Source organism: Dasypus novemcinctus, chromosome 22, assembly GCF_030445035.2.
Source record: "Dasypus novemcinctus isolate mDasNov1 chromosome 22, mDasNov1.1.hap2, whole genome shotgun sequence".
In the NCBI taxonomy this organism is placed as follows: domain Eukaryota; kingdom Metazoa; phylum Chordata; class Mammalia; order Cingulata; family Dasypodidae; genus Dasypus; species Dasypus novemcinctus.
The window spans coordinates 71,883,568-71,903,897 of NC_080694.1; the positions used below are offsets into that span (position 1 = coordinate 71,883,568).

General features: G+C 38.8%; 1 protein-coding gene and 1 pseudogene across 1 annotated transcript; both read left to right on the forward strand.

Moving 5' to 3' along the window:
* Nucleotides 1-3,061: 3,061 nt before the first annotated feature.
* Nucleotides 3,062-13,382, forward strand: LOC101423243 (olfactory receptor 12D3-like). The gene is given in 5 exon segments (XM_058285134.1): nt 3,062-3,224; nt 5,733-5,839; nt 12,092-12,256; nt 12,607-13,039; nt 13,042-13,382. Coding segments are annotated over 5 exon segments (1,209 nt in total).
* Nucleotides 13,383-15,807: 2,425 nt separating this feature from the next.
* Nucleotides 15,808-17,440, forward strand: LOC101423685 (ZZ-type zinc finger-containing protein 3 pseudogene; annotated as a pseudogene).
* The last annotated feature ends 2,890 nt before the right edge of the window (nt 17,441-20,330 follow it).

Sequence of the window (20,330 nt, forward strand, 5' to 3'; positions counted from 1 at the left end):
TGGGTGTAATGTTCTGTATATGTCTATTAGGTCCAACTCTTATGATACATTGTTCAAAGCCATCCTTTCTTTATTGATTCTCTTTTGAGATGTTCTGTCCAAAGTTGATAGTGGTGTAGTAAAGTTCCCCACTATAATTGTAGAGGCATCTATTGCTTCATTTAATTTTTCCAGTGATTGCCTCACATATTTGGAGGCACCCTAGTTAGGAGCATAAATATTTATGATTGTTCATTCTTCTTGAAAGATTATCCCTTTCACTAATATGAAGTGTCCATCTTTGTCTCTCACAATTGTTTTGCATTTAAAGTCTATTTTGTCTGATATAAATAGAGCTACTAATATCCTTTTTTGGTTATTGTTTGCTTATAAGATTGTTTTCCAGCCTTTCACTTTCAATCTTCTTGAAGCTTTGGGTCTAAGATGAGTTTCTGGTAGACAACATGTAGATGGGCCATATTTCCTTAACCAATCTTCCAATCTGTGCTATTAAGAGGTGAGCATAGTCCATTGACATATAGTGTTATTACTTTCAAGGAATTACTTATATTAGCCATATTTTCTCTGGATTTGTGTTTTTCTTATTCTGTTTGATTTTCTTTTTCTGTTTTTGTCTTTTTAGTTGCTCTTAAACTCTCCTCCAACTCTGCTTCTCTTGTTTTTTTTTTCTTTCTTCTTGTAGAACTCCCTTTAATATTTCTTGAAGGGCAGGATTCTTGTTGGCATACTCTCTTAGTTTCTGTTTATCTGTGAATATTTTGAACTTTCCATCATTTTTGAATGCTAACTTAGCTGGATAGAATATTCTTGGTTGGAAATTTTCTTTTTTCTTTTTGTACCTTGACTATGTCATACCACTCTCTTCTTGCCTCCATGGTTTCAGATGAGAAATCTGCACTTAATCTTATGGAGGCTCCTTTGTATGTGATGATTCTCTTTTCTCTTGTTACTTTTTGTATTTTCTCTTTGTCTTGAGCATTGGATAACTTGACAAAGTATATGTCTTGGGGTAGGCCTGTTTGGATTTATGCTGTTAGGGGTTTGTTGTTCTTCCTGGACATGTACATCCATCTCCCTCAATAGGTTTGGGAAGTTTTCAGCCATTATTTCCTCCAACACTCCTTTTGTCCCCTTTCCCTTCTATTCTATCTCTGGGATGCCTATAGTACATATGTTTGCATGTTTTGCATTGTCATTTAGGTGACTAAGTCCCTGCTGGATTTTTTCTATCTTTTTATTGACCAGTTCTACTATCTATTTGATTTCAGATGTACTGTCTTCCACATCACTTAATCTCTCCTCTGCCTTGTCGAGTCTGCTGTTATTTGCTGAGAGTGTTTTTTTGATGTCTTGAATTGTGTTGTTCATCACCATCATATCTGTTATATTTTTGCATATGATTGCAGTTTCTTTTGTATTCTCTCCAACTGTTTTCTTCATATTCTTAATCTCTTCCTTCACATCATCAGATTTGTCCCTAATATATATTTTGAGAGCTTTAATTACGTGTTCGATGTTCTGCTTCTCTTCCTGATTTTTAGTTTGTTTATTAGATTGGGACATGTTTTCTTGATTATTGTTTGGCCTGTAGTTTTTTGTTGCTGTCTGGTCATCATTTTATCTTGACGGGTTTAGTCAGTTGCTTAGCTTCTTTGTCTACTTTGGAGTTTAATTAGTTGTTGTTTTTGCATGTGTGTTAAGTCTTCACTTTATCACTTTGTTCTTCTTATTCTATTTCTTTGCTGTTGACTAACTTCACTTGAAGGAAAATATTAGGGCCAGAGAAAGCAAAAGTAGTAAGAAAGGAAAATGAATAATAGTAGTATTGATAGTATGTATTAACAGATGAACCATGTGAGATATAGGAGAATGGATATTAGATTCAGGTAAGGTATGTAGAGTTATAATAGTAAGAAAAGTAGAGTATGTAAAAATCTGAATCTGCGGAGGAATACAGTGTGAATTAAAAGGCCCATGTGTTCAGGAGAGAGAGAAAGAGAAAAGAGAGGACAATAATATAAAGAGAGAATATAAGGCAGAAAACAGAACAAAGGTATTAGTATTAAAATGTCACAAAATAGGGGGGCAAACAAAGAGAGGTGTAATATAAGAGGAACAACCAATGATGGAGTATAGAATGATGTAGAGGAAAGAAAATTGTGTTGGTGGCCAAAATCAGTACACACAGAAAAGTTTAAATGGAGGATGAGGAAATACAGCAAATGTGAAGCTCTCCCTGCAGTACCTAATGTAAGAAGAATAAGAAAGCAGAGAAAGAAAGAAAGAGAAAAAAAGGGACAAAAGGGTGTGGGAAAGTAAGTAGGAAAAAGCAAAAGAGAAAGAAAGAAAAAAGAAAGAAATAAAAAAACCTTGGGGGGATAGAGAAAGGAAAAACAAGGAAAAACCAATCAAATGCTAGGGAAAGTTTCAAGTGAGGAATTCTGTTTGTAGTTAAATAAAATGCTTAGGGATCTGACATTCCCCTTTTTCTCCCTTCTCACTTCCCTCTCTCCCAGGCAGCTGGAAAGCTACCTAAGAGGTCTGGTAGGAGATTCAAGTGGGTCCTTGTTAAATCAGCTCCACACAGAAAATGATGACTCTTAATTTCCAGTAAGAGAGCACCCACACCTCACCGAGAACTCCAAATATGCTATTGGAGGCTTGGAAAGCAGCTCCTACAGTCCCACTCCTTTAGGTGTGCTATGAGAGGGCTTGTTGATTATCTGAGTCCACCTTCTCCCAGGCAAAGTTTCCTATCCCAGGGTTTTTAGGTGAATTGGGCTTTCTCAGCAAAATCGCCACTCCTCTCTTCCCAGACTCTCCCCAAGCCAGCCGGTATGTTCCTCCAAGCACAAAAGAAAAAGAAAAAGGGGGGGGGACACCACAAAATTGAACCCACACTAGCCAGGCCCCCCTACTGCACCCCCTACTGAATCCCTCTCACCCACGGAGTCAGTCCAAAACCAGAGGGTTAAGGTAATCCCGGAACTCCGGCAGTGCTGGACTTGGCAAAGGAGAAGTCTGGTACTCTGCAGACCCAGGGTATGTAGGTCCGTGGAACATGGGCTACGGGGGCTTAGGGGACATGGATCTGGGGACCATGCATCCGGGGACCACGGGGCCCAGGAACACCACTGCACAACTGACAGATCTCAGGAAAAACTGCATCCGCCAGCCCCAGGGTGAAGGGTCTTGCCAGTCCATAGCTTCCAACCTCTATACCTGTATGCTACAATTCTACCTTTAGCAAGCACCACCTCTGCCACTATCTCTCCAAATCGATGTCCACACACCCTCCACCCTGCAAGCCCCCAAGACAGCCCATTCCAGCAAGACTCCAAACCCATTCGGCCGCCTCTTCGCAGGAGAGACCGTAAGGTGAACTCACTCAGACACCATCTTGCCCCGCCTCCCCTAATAATCTTCCATAATCTAAAATTGTGCACCTCTTACAAGTATGCTTTCAGCTGACTCCTAAGTCTAAGTATATTCCTAAAAGGTAATAATCCAAAATATATGTGCTAAATATCGATCTATCTAAGCTGTCTTAAAATTTAACTGTATTTATTGGACTCAAATATTCCTAAATGTTACTGATTACTATTAAAACTGTTTCCAAAAACAAGGTTGCATAGTACAAGCAGCACTGATTACAAAAAATCTTAAAGGCAATAAAATAACCATACAAAAGGAGTAAGAATTATGAGTCAAATTAATGAACTTTATGTTTCTGTCTGCATGCTGTAACTCTTTCTGTTTGTTTGTTCACTGCCAGTATATATTTTAATACCTCCAGATGGTAATATTAATTCCTACAAGAGCTCTATTCAAATGGCCAAAAATTAAACAAGTGCTTATATTAATAAATAGGCATCACTGACAAAAACTGTAAGTCTTGACTAATGAAATTGCTACAAATCTCTTCCTAAAAGATGGTTCTTGCCTAAATTAAAATGAAGTTTATTTTTCTTCACAGAAAAAAATGTAAGGTATTGAAAGAAGTGAAAAGTTTGTGAGAGTGCTGACTGATATTCGGTAAGTTTGTTCAAGAAAGTGTGCTTTTTCCTAAGATAAGATGGCTGGTTTTCATAAAATCAGAATGAAAGTACATAAAACAAAACTTGAATGCAAATGGCAAGTTGTAGAAGGTATTTTGGTAGCATTGAGAAAGGGAATGTGTTCTGTAAAGCTGGAATTTGTCTTGAAGTACCTATATGTGGTTAAAATTTTTATAAAAAGTTGGTAAAGCATTGCTTAAACTGAAATATTCAAATAGCTATTTACAAAAATCATTATTAAACAGAAGCTGAATTGATGATTAAAAGCCACCTCAATCTGCATATTACAGTGGTAATAGGAAAAAAAACAATTTTAATTCAATTGAAAATGTTAAGTTTTAATAAAATAATAAGAAATGTAGTCTTTCTGCACTGTTAAAATAAAATACCTGCTAATTAATGTAATCATGATAATTGTATGTTCTAAAAATTTGCTTTAAAACAGTTTCTGGGAAGTGGACTTGGTCCAATGGATAGGGCATCTGCCTACCACATGGGAGGTCCACGGTTCAAAGCCCAGGCCTCCTTGACCCATGTGCAACTGGCCCATGTGCAGTGCTCATGCGCACAAGGAGTGCCATCCCACCCAGGGGTGTTCCACACATAGGGGAGCCCCACGTACAAGGAGTGTACCCCATAAGGAGAGCTGCCCAGCACAAAAGAAAGTGCAGCCTGCCCAAGAATGGCACTGCACACACGGAGAGCTGACACAACAAGATGATGCAACAACAAAAAAAACACAGATTCCTGGTGGCGCTGATAAGGATAGAAGCAGTCACAGAAGAACACAATGAATGGACATAGAGAGCAGACAACTGGGGGGGGGGGGGGAGGGGAGAGAAATAAATAAATAAATCCAAAAAAATAAAAAGGTTTCCAAAATCATTTTAACTTAAGTATGTAGGATGTATAGAATGTGTTTTATTGTTAAGGAAAAAGATAATAATTTTTCCTAAAATAAAACAACTGGTTAATCTTAAAGGCTTGAAATAGGTTAACAATTAGGACAAGGTATAAAGTCCTGATTGTCTATCACATTCTGAAAAGTAAAACAAAAAACTGTAACCTTTGTTGTAACTGATGTAGTATAATGATTTCTCATATTATTGAGATACTGAAAACCTTCATCCTTCATTTAGCTCAGATATTAAAACCATTATCTGTGTTAATCAGAAAGTTGTGCATGGAAATGAGAGCTTCCCCAGCAGGCTGCTTTTAAAACAATACCACAGGCTCAAGTAGTAAGGGGGTGGATCTTAACTTACCCTGTAAATTGGAGGTAGCCGGTATCAATATTGGCTTTGGGTGGGGTTTGTGGCAAAGGCAACTTTCTAAACAAATACCACTTAAGTTTTAGTCACAATTGCAAGAAGAAACCAAAGTGCAAAACAAAACAATGAACTGTTGTAAGCTGCCCTCTATAAAAAAGAGAAATCTGTGGAAAAACATCTGGAATGCCTGCCAGCAGTGACAGGTAACTGTCTATCATGCGCCTACCCCCTCCATAACATCTGTCTTGAAACTGTTAAGGCAGATGCTCTCATGAAGATCCAGAGCCATACTATTGAAACACAAAAAGCAGCAGAGTGGTTCCACTAAAAAGACAAACATCATACATACCAGGCCTTGTGGTGCCTAGTCCAGCAGTTCCAACTGCCTGTCACTCTCCAGCAGCTTATGAACATCAAGCATGTGTGTCCATCGTGCTCACTCCAATGACTGTAACAATCACCTCACTGGATGAAACACACCGGCCAAGCACAGACTCCAGCAGCACAATGGCAAGTGGATGACATCCGTTCCCTCTCTCTCAGAAAGGGCAAGGTATGCTTTCAGTGGTGCAGGCACAGCAATGACTGCAACAGAATTCATGTAACCTTGTAACTGAATCCTTACAACAATGGACTAAATCTAAATTACAAATTAAAGTGCCAGCTGCTCCAAGCCCAAAAAGGGAAGTAATAATAATTTGTTGTTGCCTATGCTTCAAACTATATAAACTGGAAAAAAATGTGGTCATTTTCATCATTGTACTTGTCTATGCAGCTCTACTGGTTGGAAATCTTAAATCCATAAAAAATCACTCAAAAACACTGTTGTAAAACTCTAAGTGTATAAGCCCATCAAATCATGTAATTTCACTGTCAACCATTAATGCCATTGTTTAATGCTCAATATATAATCTTATTGGTCCTTCTCCTCAGACTCCTGGAAACAGTAACCTCACGCCCCCCCCCCAAAAAAAATAATTCCTAATTAATTCCTATCCTTACCACAATTATAATTCTCATTCTCCTTCTAATCAGCAGGTCCACACATCTTCAGTTTATCCAGACAGTTGTCCAATATGTCACCCATGATCATGTACACAACATTCTTCTGCTGCAAAAATATAGTACCAGCCACAGAGCCAGAAGCCAAAACATCTCATCACTAAAAGAATAACAGTAACTAAATCCCACAATGGCTTCCTGCTCTCCCTCTCTCCCCCAACCATATCAAAAGTAGTTGGGAATTTCAGGTCTCCCCTGCCCTATTAACAGATAACAAAAAAACCCCAACCCCCACCCCTGTCCCTAATCCAACAGGATGTACTAGGCACCTGTGCAATCATAAATGAAACTTGTTATTTTTACATTAATAGAACTGGTCAGATAAAAAAATCTTAAAGTCTTAAAAAATGTATAAAAATCATTTAGAATACCCAAAATAATAATTATGGAAATTAGTCATGGTTATCCTCACTCCTTTTTTATTTTTCTTCACCCTTAAAATCAATTCTTTCATCCATTATAACATCATTATTAACAGGATTGCTGTTGCTTCTTTTTGGTTCTTGTCTCTTACAGCTTCTATTCCAATTCGTACACCGAATCATAAGTCAATAACCCAGAAATATATAAACAGCGTCTTTCTGCAGCATGAACAACAATATCAATTCCTGTGGAACCTAAAACCACAGCCCACTGTACAGGATGGAAAAAAAAACTTCTTTTCTCCAACCCTTGACAGCAGGAAGTACTCAGACAGAGCTGATGTTCCAAATCCCCTTACCCTCCAATTCGGTCCAGTACCCTACACCCCAATACCCAGGTCCCCATATATATATAAAGAGTTAGGAATGTTAGAGGTTTGCAATACTTAGCAAGATCTACCTCAGTTTCCCCTGATATGTCTTTGTCTGAGGGCATGGCACTTTCCCACTGGTTAAACAAAAGAACCCCATAGGGGCAGGAGTAAAGGGAGATAGAGATCTTCACCATCTGCATATCATAGCAAGAATGAGATAGAAACCTTCACTATTTACAAACCTTTAGAACCCTGCAGATCAAAAGAAATATTTGCTCCTGCAGAATTCCAAGAAGCCAGAAACTCCCTCAACCCCCTCCCACTACTTCACTCGGACTCTCAAACCCCCTCACACTAACTATCATTTCCCCACCTAGGAAAGTTCTGTATAAATTCAAGTCTCGCCCTTCCAGGAGTGGACTGAACTCCCTCTTCTGACCACCACCATGCTCGTGGGGGGGGGCTGAAGTCTGTTCTTCAGACCCCCTCACTTGGGAGAGGTTCTCAATAAATTCTTTGCTTATGGTCAATCAGTCTCTGTGGCCCAGTAAATGCTGTATTTTCTCCAACAGTTCCACATACATCCCTACTTATTGATGAATGCACCATTTATAATGTCCTTCACTTTTGCTTATGATTCCTGAGATTAATTCTCTACCTTCCACTACTAACAACTCCATTTTGAATATTTCTCCTCTATCCATTTCCATGAAATGAATCTTCTAGCCTTATGTTTTCCTTCACAAATCATATAATTACTTAAATTTTAAATACTACTTACTGATGCTGATAGATTATTATGAGTCATAGTTACATGAAGAACAGTCCAGGCCAAAAAAGAACTGCTAAAGCAATTGGCCCTATATGGCTAAAAACCATTTACTTAATATACAAATAAACATTGCTCATTTTCTCTGCTACCATGCACTCTGATAAATGTGTGGGAGTCCTTTGTGAATTTAGCATCTAGATTATAGATTAGGGTTCCTAAAAATGACAAATCTCACTTCATGAGTGCAGTTTTCAGAGTTGGCAAGCATTTAATAGGTGACAGCAATCCATTAGTTAATTTAATAAATATATACAGAGCACCTACTGTGTGCCACACACTTTTTCAAGAGCTGGGAGTGCAGAATTGAATAAAGCAGGCAATACTTTTTTCCTTTCTGGAGGTTACATTTAAGGGGGAGATAAAAGAAAATATGTGTAAATAAAACCACACATACCAGATTAAGATATGTACTACTACAACAAAACAAGAAGGGAAGGATGATAGTTTCTTTTTAAGGTTTTCTTTGTAATTTAATTTAGAGAAATAAGGAGTCCATACTGAGGAGATGGCCCAAGGGACAAGAGCTGAAAGAGATTTGGAGCTAGCTAAAGAGATGTGTGTTCCAGGACTTGCCAATGGAATTTTGTGAGAAAATGAGCAGTCAGGCAAGAATTTGATTTTGGGGTCAAGAGGATGGAGTTGTCATTTAGCAGATAGATTAGAATCTGCGAGGTTTGTGCAAAATAGTGATATTTCAGTTTTGCATGCATAATATACATTCTAGTGAAGTATTAATAAGGTGTTAGAAATTCTGGAATTCAAGAAGGAGGTTCCAACCATTAATAAAAATATGGGAGTCATCAGAGTATAGATTGTATAGGAAGTCATTAGCTTCATGGAGATAGCCAAGGGAAGGAAGCAGAAAATAGAGAAAAGAAAAGAGATAGAAGTCTGAGCCCTGTGGATAGCCATCATTAAGACATGATGGGTGAAGAGAATTGCGCAAAGGAAATGGAAGGAGGAGCTGGTGTGAGAGTAGGAAAAAGAGGAGCCAGTGATGTCCTGGAAATTGAGTGGTGAAAGCATCTCAAGGTGGAGAGATTGACTGATACTCTTACATGTTTTTGAAAGGTCAAGTAAAATGAGAACTGAGAGTTCATCTTTGATTTGATATTACGAGTGTTATTGTTCATCTTTATAAAATAAATTTTAGTGAACAAGTAAGGGGAAAACCCAGTTAGAATAACTTCAAGAGAGAATGGAAGGGGAAGAATCACAAACAGCAGGTATAGACAGCAGAGGGTACAATTCATGATGTAAAAGGGGAGGAGAGAATAACTGGAGCAGTGTTCTTGGGGAAATGAGAAGGAATGGGCACAGACACAAGTGGTGGATACTCATCAGGAGTAGCAAGGATTACACTGTTGCAAACACAGGGAAGACACTGTCTTTGGGCACCATTACAAAATGTGTGTAGATATTGGAAGGAGATTGTAGAAATTCTCTTCTGACTGTCCGTACTATTTGCAAAGATGAGTCAGCAGTTTGCGAAGAAAGGGGAAAAGGGAGTATGTGATTGCTTGGTCACACTGGACTCCAAGGTTACACTGGGGTTAAGTATTCATGATTTAGAGACACAAGTGTGTGCATGTGTTTTTAACTGCAAAGATATAGAGGATTAAGTAGGGAGTGGTTTAGGTTTTGTCAGGTGAGAACAAGAAGCATGAATTGGTTCGTGATTTTGAGAGTATATGTGGGGAAGTGGCTATAAAGATACATTGGAATTAAAGTTGTTAAGGAGCTTTAAGTTTGAGTTGTTGGTTTTATTGATTTATTTATTCATTCAGTCTTCTTGAAATACAAGTTTATTCAGTTATAAATTTACAGCATCTCTTCTAACATTAATTTAAGATCAACAATTTTCCTCTGTTCACAGCTTTAGCTGCATGCTGAAAGATTTGATATCTCATATATATTATTATTTAATTCACAATATTTTCTAATTTCTTCTTCTTTTCACCACACTGCATTTTTATTCAATGGTACATCCCCATTTAATGCAGTGAATAATCATACACAAAAAAGCCTCTAAAGATGTTTGTGCTGTCCATTTCTACACACCTTCTAATGCATGTTGAGGCCAGACTTCCTTACAAATGTGAATCATTCTCTTTTCAGTCATAGGTTCATACCTATATTGTTCACAATATTTAATGATACAACCCAGCAGATTACTTACCCCCTTCACTTCCAAGCTCTGGCTTTTTGCCAATCTAGTTAAGCACAGAAATTGAAGACCTAAGCAAACAAGCTTGGCAACACTTCCTCGGACAGGGCTGCTCTCGTCCCTCTTCCTTTCAAGCCTAAAAACCAAACATAGCAAAATGCCTTTTCCAGCTTTGTCTGGAACTAATGTGCTGCTGAGGATGAGAATGGCACAAACACACACAACACACATTGAGACCAGAACCTGTTTTCCTTCACAGCCCACTGCCTTTAGGAGTCCTGGATGCTCGAGGCAAAAGAAACAGTCTGACTCTAAGTAAAGTGCTCTGGCAGCTGCAGAGCCAGGATTGCCAGATGTCTTAGCTTGGGTCCAGGACTCTACCACCAGCAGAGTCCTCAGAAGGACGCCCACCCCACCCTGGGCTCCAAAGTGAAGGGGGGTTGGGGTGGCCCTTGCTGGCTTGTCTGTTCAGTGCAGCAGAGTAGACAGACATCAAGCAGGAAAGGAAGGAAGGGTGGCTTATGCACCAGTGGGAGACCAGATGCAGACTCTCAAATCAGCCTCCTCTAATTTCTTCTTGGATTTCTCCTTTTACCCATGAACTGTTTATACATGTAATCCTTAATCTCAAACATTTTGTAGGTTTCTAGATTTATTTTTGTTACTGTTTTGTAATTCCATTATGGTCAAAGAACATTCATTGAATGACTCAATCTTTTGAAGATTTTGGAAGCTTTTTGTAAGAGCCAGCATCTGCTTGATTTTGTAAATGTGCACTGAAAGTAATATAAATTCTTTTCTCGTTGAGTTCTGTGTCCTATATATGCAAAGTAAAAAACACAAAAATGTCAAATTTGTAAATTGTGTTATTCAGATTTTCTAAATATTGACTGATATTTTGGCCTATTCTTCTATCAACTATTGAGAGAGATATGTTAAAACTTCTCATTTCAGTTGTGGGTTTGACTACTTCTTTATTTCCATCAGCTTTTGAAGCTATTTCATTGGAGGCTTACATTGGACTACAATAGTCTAGAAGAATTGTTAGCAGAGGAATATGAGTGGATGAGTGTGGGGAAGTGTCAGTGTAGCTTTACCAATTCCTCACATCAAGGGCTCCCTCTTTCACGGATGTGGCGATGATTAATTTATTTTAAAAATAGCAGTGCATACTTTGTTCTCCTTACATTTGCCAGGCTTTTTCACTCTGTCTCTCTGAGTCCCTGTGCTGTCCCTTGTTCTTTTTCTCTCCTCCCTAGAGAAACTCTCCTTCACTGTGAAGCACTCTCCTTGGGGCTGAAACATTTTTTATATTTTCAAAGTTCTCCTACCCTTGGAAACCTTCCCCATTTTGAATTGTATTCAACTACAACCACAGCCCCACTACAACGTGGCAACCTTGGGACTCCATGTCAATTATGGGTGCTTTTTCTTCTACTTAAACAGTGTATGAAGTTTGTTGTGATTCATGTCTCTTAGATTTTTGGGTTGTTGGTGGAGATTTGTAAATTGCCTGCTACTTTATGTACCTAGAAGATGTGGCCAAGTGGAGAAATCCATGTTCCTGCCAGACCAGCATCACAAGATGAACAACTATCCCATTTGCATGTTTTAAATTTGCCTTGCCCTTAATTCTAATGCTACATATAAGGTTATACTCATTTCTTACTTTTCCTTCTTTTAAAAAAAGCCCTTTATGCATCTCTGTTATCTGTACAATGTGATGATCCTATTAGTTTATTATCACTTTAGTTGTTCAAAATTTACCAGGTTGTCAGTCATTTTTCCATAATTTTGTTGTAATCAAATTTATCTCCACCATTGCTAACCCTTCTTCACATTGTAGCTCACTGCTGGGTTCCTTCAAATGGTGAATTTGCTTCACTTAACCCCCAATAATATAAAATTTAAAATTCTGAAAAGTTAACACATCATTTCTGCTTTATTTGCTCCCCAAAACCAAAGGAGAACGTCACTGCAATGAATGAGTTTCTTTTACTAGGCCTGACCAATGTTCAGGAGAAGCCTCTCTCTGTGATTTTCTCTGTCATTTACCTGGTAAACTTGGTTGGAAATGAAACTACCTTAATGATTGTTATCCTGAAGCCAAAGCTCCATTTCCCTATGTATTTTTTGTTCGAGTATTAGCCAGCATAAAGCATGCTGAGATAATTGACATGACTGCTTTAAACAGAAATGTTTGCAGTTGGCATGGAAATAAATGGCTCAGAAAGAAATCAGTGAAAGGAGACGGTGGCTTCTTTTTCCTCAGTTTGTAGGTACATGTTAAGATCAATGTGTGTGTGTTTGCCAAGTTTTTAATTACAGCTTTGCTAGGACCTTTTGCTAAACAGAACATTGTTTGGAATTGTACAAATACTATGACTTGGTGCAATAAACTTGTCAGTAGCACTTGCTCTGATCCCCTGAATCCCGGTCTGCATGATTTTTTCTTTTCTTCATGAGCCACAATTGACTTATTTTTTTTGGGCAACCTTTCTTGTCTGTTTATCTGCTGTTCTTCAGTGACCCTGCCCAAGGTGCTCTTAAATCTCTCCATGCACAAGGCCATATTTTTCCTTGGCTGCATCACTCAGCTGCACTTCTTCCACTTCCTGGGTGACACCGAGGCCATCTTGCTGGCCGTCGTGGACTTTGATCATTTTGTGGCCATCTGCTACCCATTCCACTATACCATCATCATGAACCCCCAGGTGTGTTCTCTGCTGGCACCTGTGGCCTCGCTCACCAGCTTCCTTTATGCTCTGATGAATTCAGTCATGACTGCCATCCTGAACTTTTGTGGCCCTCAGAAACTCAATCACTTCTTCTGAGATGTCAAGCCCCTCTTGGAACTGACCTGTAATGACACACTGTTCAATCAATGGCTTCTTTCCATTGTCACAGGTGGCACATCATGGGAGCTTTCCTTCTGACCCTCTTCTCCTACTTTTACATTATTGGCTTCCTTCTGCTCAAGAGCTGGTCATACAGAGCAATCCACAAGGCTCTGTCCACATATGCCTCCAACTTCGTGGTGGTGGGCCTCTTCTATGGGCCTGTGGGCTTCACCTATATTTGTCCTGCCTTAGCCTCCTCCATGACTCATGACAATGTGGTCGCCATCATCTACAGTGTAGTCACTCCAGTGCTGAAACCCCTGATATACATACTCAGGAAAAAAGCAGTGATGCTCCCTCTTAGGAGAACCTTCATGAGGAGGTGTTTGTGTAAAGATTGCCAGCAGCACCGCTAGGACTGAGGAGACTTAGGTGGTTTCCATGAGGACTTCCACCCCTTAGTCTGTAATAAATGGCTCTACTTAGCAGCTGTGGTCACAGATCTGATGAGTGCATGACTTTCAGTACTCATTGTTAGGAAGGTCAGAAGCACTCTTTATTCACTTGAGAAGAGCAAAAGACATTAGTGTTCTTTCCTCAGGGCTATATTAATTCTCTGGTTCTTGGTCACAAAACAGTCCAAAGGGCTCTTGACCATCTGTAAATTATGTAGAAATTAACACTGCTTCACTGCGTTGGTAGGATCATATAAGTGGTCCTGTGGAGGAGGAAGTAGCAAGTTGTTTATGGTGAGAAGTGTGTGCTCCAGGGGCTGTAAGACAAACTCTCAAAGATTCAAGGCTTTCTGCATTAGCAAAGATTTTAGAGGTCCAGTGGGCTGGGGTATGTCAAACACCCTTTCAGCAAAAAAGCTGCATTATTGAATCTTGTGTCTTCTATCACTGAGTAAGCTGTGCCATGCTTGGTAGGCCCTTTTGGATGTTAGAGGTGGTGTAAGTCATATTTGAGATGACTGCTCATTTATTGGGCACTTAGAATTCTAACAACATTGAGAGGGCCCAGGAATATGAAGAGATCTTCAATAGGTTCAGGTGCTGATGTACATGGCTTTGTTGCTTGGAGCTATGTGATCTAGGAGATCCCATAATGTTGGTACTATATGTGGTAGATAAAAATGCCGTGTGAACTCTCCAAAAGGCCCCAACAGGAGAGTTGCAGTACAGACTCCTTTGGGTTCTAAAGCAAGTCTGTGCTATCGGCAGCATAGAACTTCACATGGCTATGGAAATAGTTCCTGTCATGCTACTGGGACTTGGGTGGTCATGGGACATCAAGTGACTATGTGAAGAGAACTTCCCATCACAAACAGGTACACTCAGACACAAAGAGTCTAGTAACCAGCAACTGACAGGCCAATGTTTAAATGGATTTATATAAAGAGCCCATCAAAACTTCTCTCAATAAGAGGTGAAGTGGGCATCACCATCGCAGAATTCTCAGGATTGGGTAATAAAATGTGGACTAGAGTAAACTTACTGGTCCACTCTAGTCATCTCAAATATGACTTACACCACCTCTAAAGTCCAAAAGGGCCTACCAAGCATGGCAGCTTTTATTCAGATTTACTGATCATCTCAAATATGACTTATACCACCTCTAAAATTCAAAAGGCACATCTTACTCAGACTTACTGGTATTCTACTATAGACTTATTGTGATTCTAGCAATGGAAGACATTATATCATTGATGTGGAAACACTAGCCACTGGAGTTGCTGAAGGCAGAGAGAGGAAAAAAGAGGTGTAATATGGGGTCACTTTCAGGACTTGGAACTGTCCTGAATGATATTGCAAAGACAGATACAGGACATTATGTATCCTGCCATAACCTACAGAATGGAGTGGGAGGGAGTATAAACTATAATGTAAACTATAATCCATACTGTGTGGCAATGCTCCAAAATGTGTTTATCAATTGCAATGAATGTACCACATTAATGAAAGAATTTGTTATTGTGGGGAAAAGTGGAAGGTGTAGGGAGTGGGGCATATATATTTTCATGTAACATTTTAAATAAATAAAAAAATATTTAAAAAAGAATGACAATAAAAAAGGAATTTAGAACACAGAATGGAGGAATAAAATATAGATTAGAGTGTACTTACTGATATTCTACTATAAAACTATTGTGTCTAGTAATAGAAATTGTAGCACTGAGGTGGAGAAAGTGACCACAGTAGTTGCAGATGGTAGGGAGAGAGAAGACGAGATGTGATGTGGGGCATTTTTGGGACTTTGAGTTGTCCTAAATGATATTGCACGGTCAGATGTTGGACCGTATACATCCTGCCTTAACCTACTGAATGTACTAGGGAACAGTGTGAACTACAGGGTAAAATCATCTATGTGGTGCAGCAGTGCTCCAAAATGTGCTCATCAAGTGCAATGAGAGTGCCACAATGATGGAGGAAGTTGTTGGTGTGGGAGGATTGGGGTGGGGAGATGAGGGGTATACAGGAACCTCATATTTTTCAATGTAACATTTTGTGTGTGTGATGTATGTGTCTTCAAATAAATACAATTTACTAAAATCACTAGGTGGGGGTGTGGGGAGCAAGGTATATGGGAACCTCTTCTGTTTTTTTTTTTTAATGTAACATTCTTTGTGATCTATTAACTTTAATTTAAAAAGTGCAAAAATTAAAAATAAATAAATAAAGGGATTTAGAACGTTGGCAGAGGAGGGAAAGATGACTAGAAATTATGGCCTAAGGATCAAGAACAGTAATGGGGACCATAGCTCATCCCACAAATCTTACATTTGTTAGTGATTGCTTTCCCAGAAATTGGTGCCCAGCTTACATTCTGTGACTAAGTGGAATGGCCTTAAAGTGAGGATCTTCATATGCACCTGAGTGGTGCAAAGTAGACTGGTGAAGGTGCTGTTAGCTGTCTGCCCACATCTCCAGAAACAGTGTATTTTCATAATACCATTTTGCTTTTTTCTTTCACTACCATTAACCAGTAAGTTCATCTGTAAGCTCTTTTGGATTAGTATTCAGGCACAATATAAGGAATATAGATCTAAAGAAAAGAGATGATAGTCCCATAATGATAGATCTTCAGTTGTATCAATTTCCCCAAGAGTGGACCATGATACCTATTGTAGGTTCATGCCATAGTGTGGCTACTTTCTGATCTACTCATGTTACAGGATCAACAGTGGGGTACAGTGGCTTGAATGAGTTTTTTTGGGTAGATCTTTAAGGAATGGTACCATTGCTAATTCTGAAGAAATCTCTTCTCATTCTCAACTACTATCAAGATCACCAAATAAGAGACCAGAGCCTCTGCAGATTTGGAAAGGAAATAGTAATGGAAGAATTCTTAAAACAGCAAAGAAATTGAACTCCATGGTTATTACAGACTCTTACAGTTAATTCCAATACCTGAGGCTCAGCGTGCTAAAGCAATTCAAGAACTTGAAAGTTTAGGTAGACACCAGAGAGAAGTGCTAAAATCCCACAGGATTTGTGGTAAAATTTCAGAAGAAGATTGATAGAGGGCTTCCAAGCCACAGAGAGTTTTTCAGTTGCCTGAGATTGCATGGGACCAATATACTAATAGCCTTGGGAACTTGGGAAGAGAACTTAAAAACGATAAAAGACATAGTAGGAGAGTTAAATTAGTTTTTGATGAAGTATGTCTATCTGCTAGACTAAAGAGTCCTTTAGATCCTACAAAGGATAGGGAGACCCTTTTCTGTTTTACGTTGCCTTTGAATGATGGTCCGGAATATGAAAACAGTCGCACTCAAGTGATAAGTCTACACATCTTTTTGTTGATACCAGACCTGAAATGTTTAACCAGTTGTGAACTGTAGAAGAAGAGCTACTCCTGAAACACACTCCTGAAGATGTAGAATCCTGCTGCTGGCAGAAAGACAGGCAATAGGACAGCAAAATAGACTGTCAGCCGAGGGCAGAAGTATTTCATAAAGCTGAATAAAGCTGGCCTTCTAGTCCCAGGCAGAACACACAGCTTACTATGTACTCCCAAAAGTCTTCAAGAAGCAGATGACAGCATCCCTTAATAAGCATCTCTTTAAAATGTCCAACTTTATGACATCTCATGATCCTCCAGTGTATATGGATGAAGATGATGAAACCTGTTTTCATAGCCAAATAACCGGCCATCAAGGAGGCAGCAAATGAAGAAAGTTTTTCCTATTATATAAAGGAATATATCTGAACATAAAGAGCTATTACTGTTTTAAAGGTTAAAGAAGCAGAAACTTCAGCAGATGCAAGGTGAAAGTGGCTTTATTCAATCTGTGTGCCTCAAGTGTGGTAACTGGCATAGAACCCTCCCAGGGCATTTGGTGGCACCGCCAGGGTTGTCCTCCAGATATGTCTTTTGATTTCTGTGATTTTTCTTCATACTGCCTGTGTGAAGCAAATGTTCACATGGAGATCACCAATAAGAACCCAGTTATAAGTCAGAGAGTTTTTAAAATTATTTTATTTTTAAAGCTTTAGATTACATAAATGTTTCATAAAAATATAAGGGGAATTGCATATGCCCCACTCCCTCCCCCTCTCACACTTTCCCATATCAACAACTTTCCTCCTTAGTGGGGTACATTTGTTATAATTTATGAGCATATATTAAAGCATTGCTACTAACCATGGTCAATAGTTTATATCAGGGTTTACACTTTGCCTCAGACATTATTATAGGTTTTGACAAAATGTGTAATGGCCTGTATTAATCTTTGCAAAGTCACTCAGAACAATCTCCATGTCCCCCAAATGCCCCATGTTATATTTATTCTTCCCTCTCCCTCCCCTTAGAACCTCTGGTGGTCACTGCCCTTATATCAAGAATACAAGTTCTTCCATTGCTAGAATAATGATAAATCTATTTTAGTCCATAGTTGCTTCCTCCCTTATGTATGTTCATTTTTCAATCTTCAGGATTTTAGGATCGTGATGCCCACTTTGTTTCTGATTGAAAGCGGGCTTATATCCCATGTGGCAGATGGATGGAACTGTGTTGCTTGAAGTTGAAATACTCTTTGCTTTTGGGATGGACGTTGTTCATCATCATCATCTTGTTTGGATGATTCTGGTCAACTGGAGAGTAGGTCTAGCAACATTGTTGAGAATCGAAACTCAATTGACATATGAACAGACTGAAGATTTAAATATCTGGTACATATATTTAATGAGTATAGTACTAATTACGGGTTCAAATAAATGGGGCAGAAGAACCATATATAAGGAAATTATATGAGTCTAACTCTGTTACATTGGAAAACATATATTCCAAGATAAGAACAACTGACAGGGTGCTGAATTCCTGAGACTGTCTGCCCTCCCTATAGTGTCTACATTTCTCCAGAGCCCTGGGGAGTACCCCTGCCTGAGTCACTGTTTCCTGTGGTCGTCAATGAGATCCTGCTGAGATATGCATAAGCATAACCTCTGGAAGGAACTCCTAACCTACTTTGAAATCTCTTAGCCATAAAAACTCATTTGTTTTTAATATTTCCTTCTTTCAGTCAAGGCCTTTTTCCAAACGCATTGCTAGTTGGTGCTGAGAAATAATTTCTTGGTGCTAGGGAGTCTTATTCCTGGGAGTCAAGTCATGCCCCAGGCTGAGGTCAAGGTAGTGAGTTTATATTCTGAGTTAGGCTTAGAAAGAGGCCATATTTGAGCAACAAGGAGGCTTTCAGGAGGTAACTCTTAGGCAATATATTATGCTAAGTTAAGGTCCAATTTCACAAGAGCAATGCCCATAAGTACAACCATCAATGTAAAGGTCTTCAGTAGGCACTGCCCAGGCACTCTAGTGATTCTTGCCGCTCTATTAGAGAATGTAACAGGAATTTCAAGGAAGAGAATTCATTATTCTTTATGTTATTGTGTGGGTCTCCACCCACTGAGACAAAACCCCATGAATGCCTGAACATATCATATCCCTTTGAGCCATGTCCCAGGTAACTCCTCACACAAGCTGCATTACTTACACCCCATACTTACGATTCTTCCCAGCCACAGTCATGACCCTTCTGCAATTCGAAACCTCCCTAAAAACAAAACCAAAAATAATAAAACAATAACTAAAAAAACAAAGTTCAAAAATAAAAAATAAATTTAAAAAATTAGATTTTTTCAGCATGTCTTTCATCACCATAGATATGTTATCTTTTATATACAGTGGTATATTCTTCTGTATGTTCTCGCAGTGTTTTCTGTTCTGTTTTGTTTTGTTTTTGCTTTATTTTCAAATAAGTTCTACGTTATGGAAATATCACATAGAAAAAAAAATAGGAGATTCCCATACACTCAATGTCTTGCCCCTCTTCCACTCTTACCTACTGATAATATTTTATATTTGTATAGTAATTTGTTACCATTGATGTACAAGTATTGAAGCATTGTTACTAACCATGATCAAAGGTTTTACATTTTGCACAGTACAATTTTACAGGTTTTGACAAATTTAAAGTGGCCCATATCCGTCATTGCACGATCATGGAAAACAATTGAAATGCATTAAAATTGCCCTATGTTCCATCTATTTTATTCTTCCATCCCCCTTCCCTCAGAACCTATGGTAATCATTAAGTTTCAGTTTTTGAACATTAGGGTTCATAGTTACATGCAATAATGCTGAAGTCTAAATATATATGTCTGTTTTTTGTTTTTAGGTACTGCCTAAATTCTTGAGATATTCTTGCCTATCTACTTGAGAACATAGCAGGACATATACATACACTATTTTCTTTATATATATATATATATATATATAATATTTTATTTTTTAATTCATTTTTTAAAAAAATATTACATTAAAAAAATATGAGGTCCCATTCAACCCCACCGCCCCCACCCCCCACTCCCCCCACAGCAACACTCTCTCCCATCATCATGACACATCTATTGCACCTGGTAAGTACATCTCTGGGCATCGCTGCACCCCATAGTCAATGTCCCGTTAGTTGTCCGTGAAACACCACCCAGGACAACTCCACGTCCCGAAAATGCCTCCCCATCTCATCTCTTCCTCCCATTCCCCGCACCCAGCAGCCACCATGACCACTCTTCCCACACCAATGCCACATTTTTTGGACAATCTATGTGAAGAGGGGTCTTAGATTCCACATGGATACTGGATGCAATCCTCCTGCTTTCAGTTGTAGGCACTCTAGGCTCCATGGTTACATACACTACATTGTGGGATGTGACTCTTGGGAATGAGCCTTCTTGGCACCAAGGGATAATTACCAAATTCCAACTAGTGATGCATTTGAAAATGACCTTGACCAAAAGGAGAAAATATTAAATACAAATGTGTTTTTACGGCTAAGAGATTTCAAAGTGAGTCAGAAGGTCATT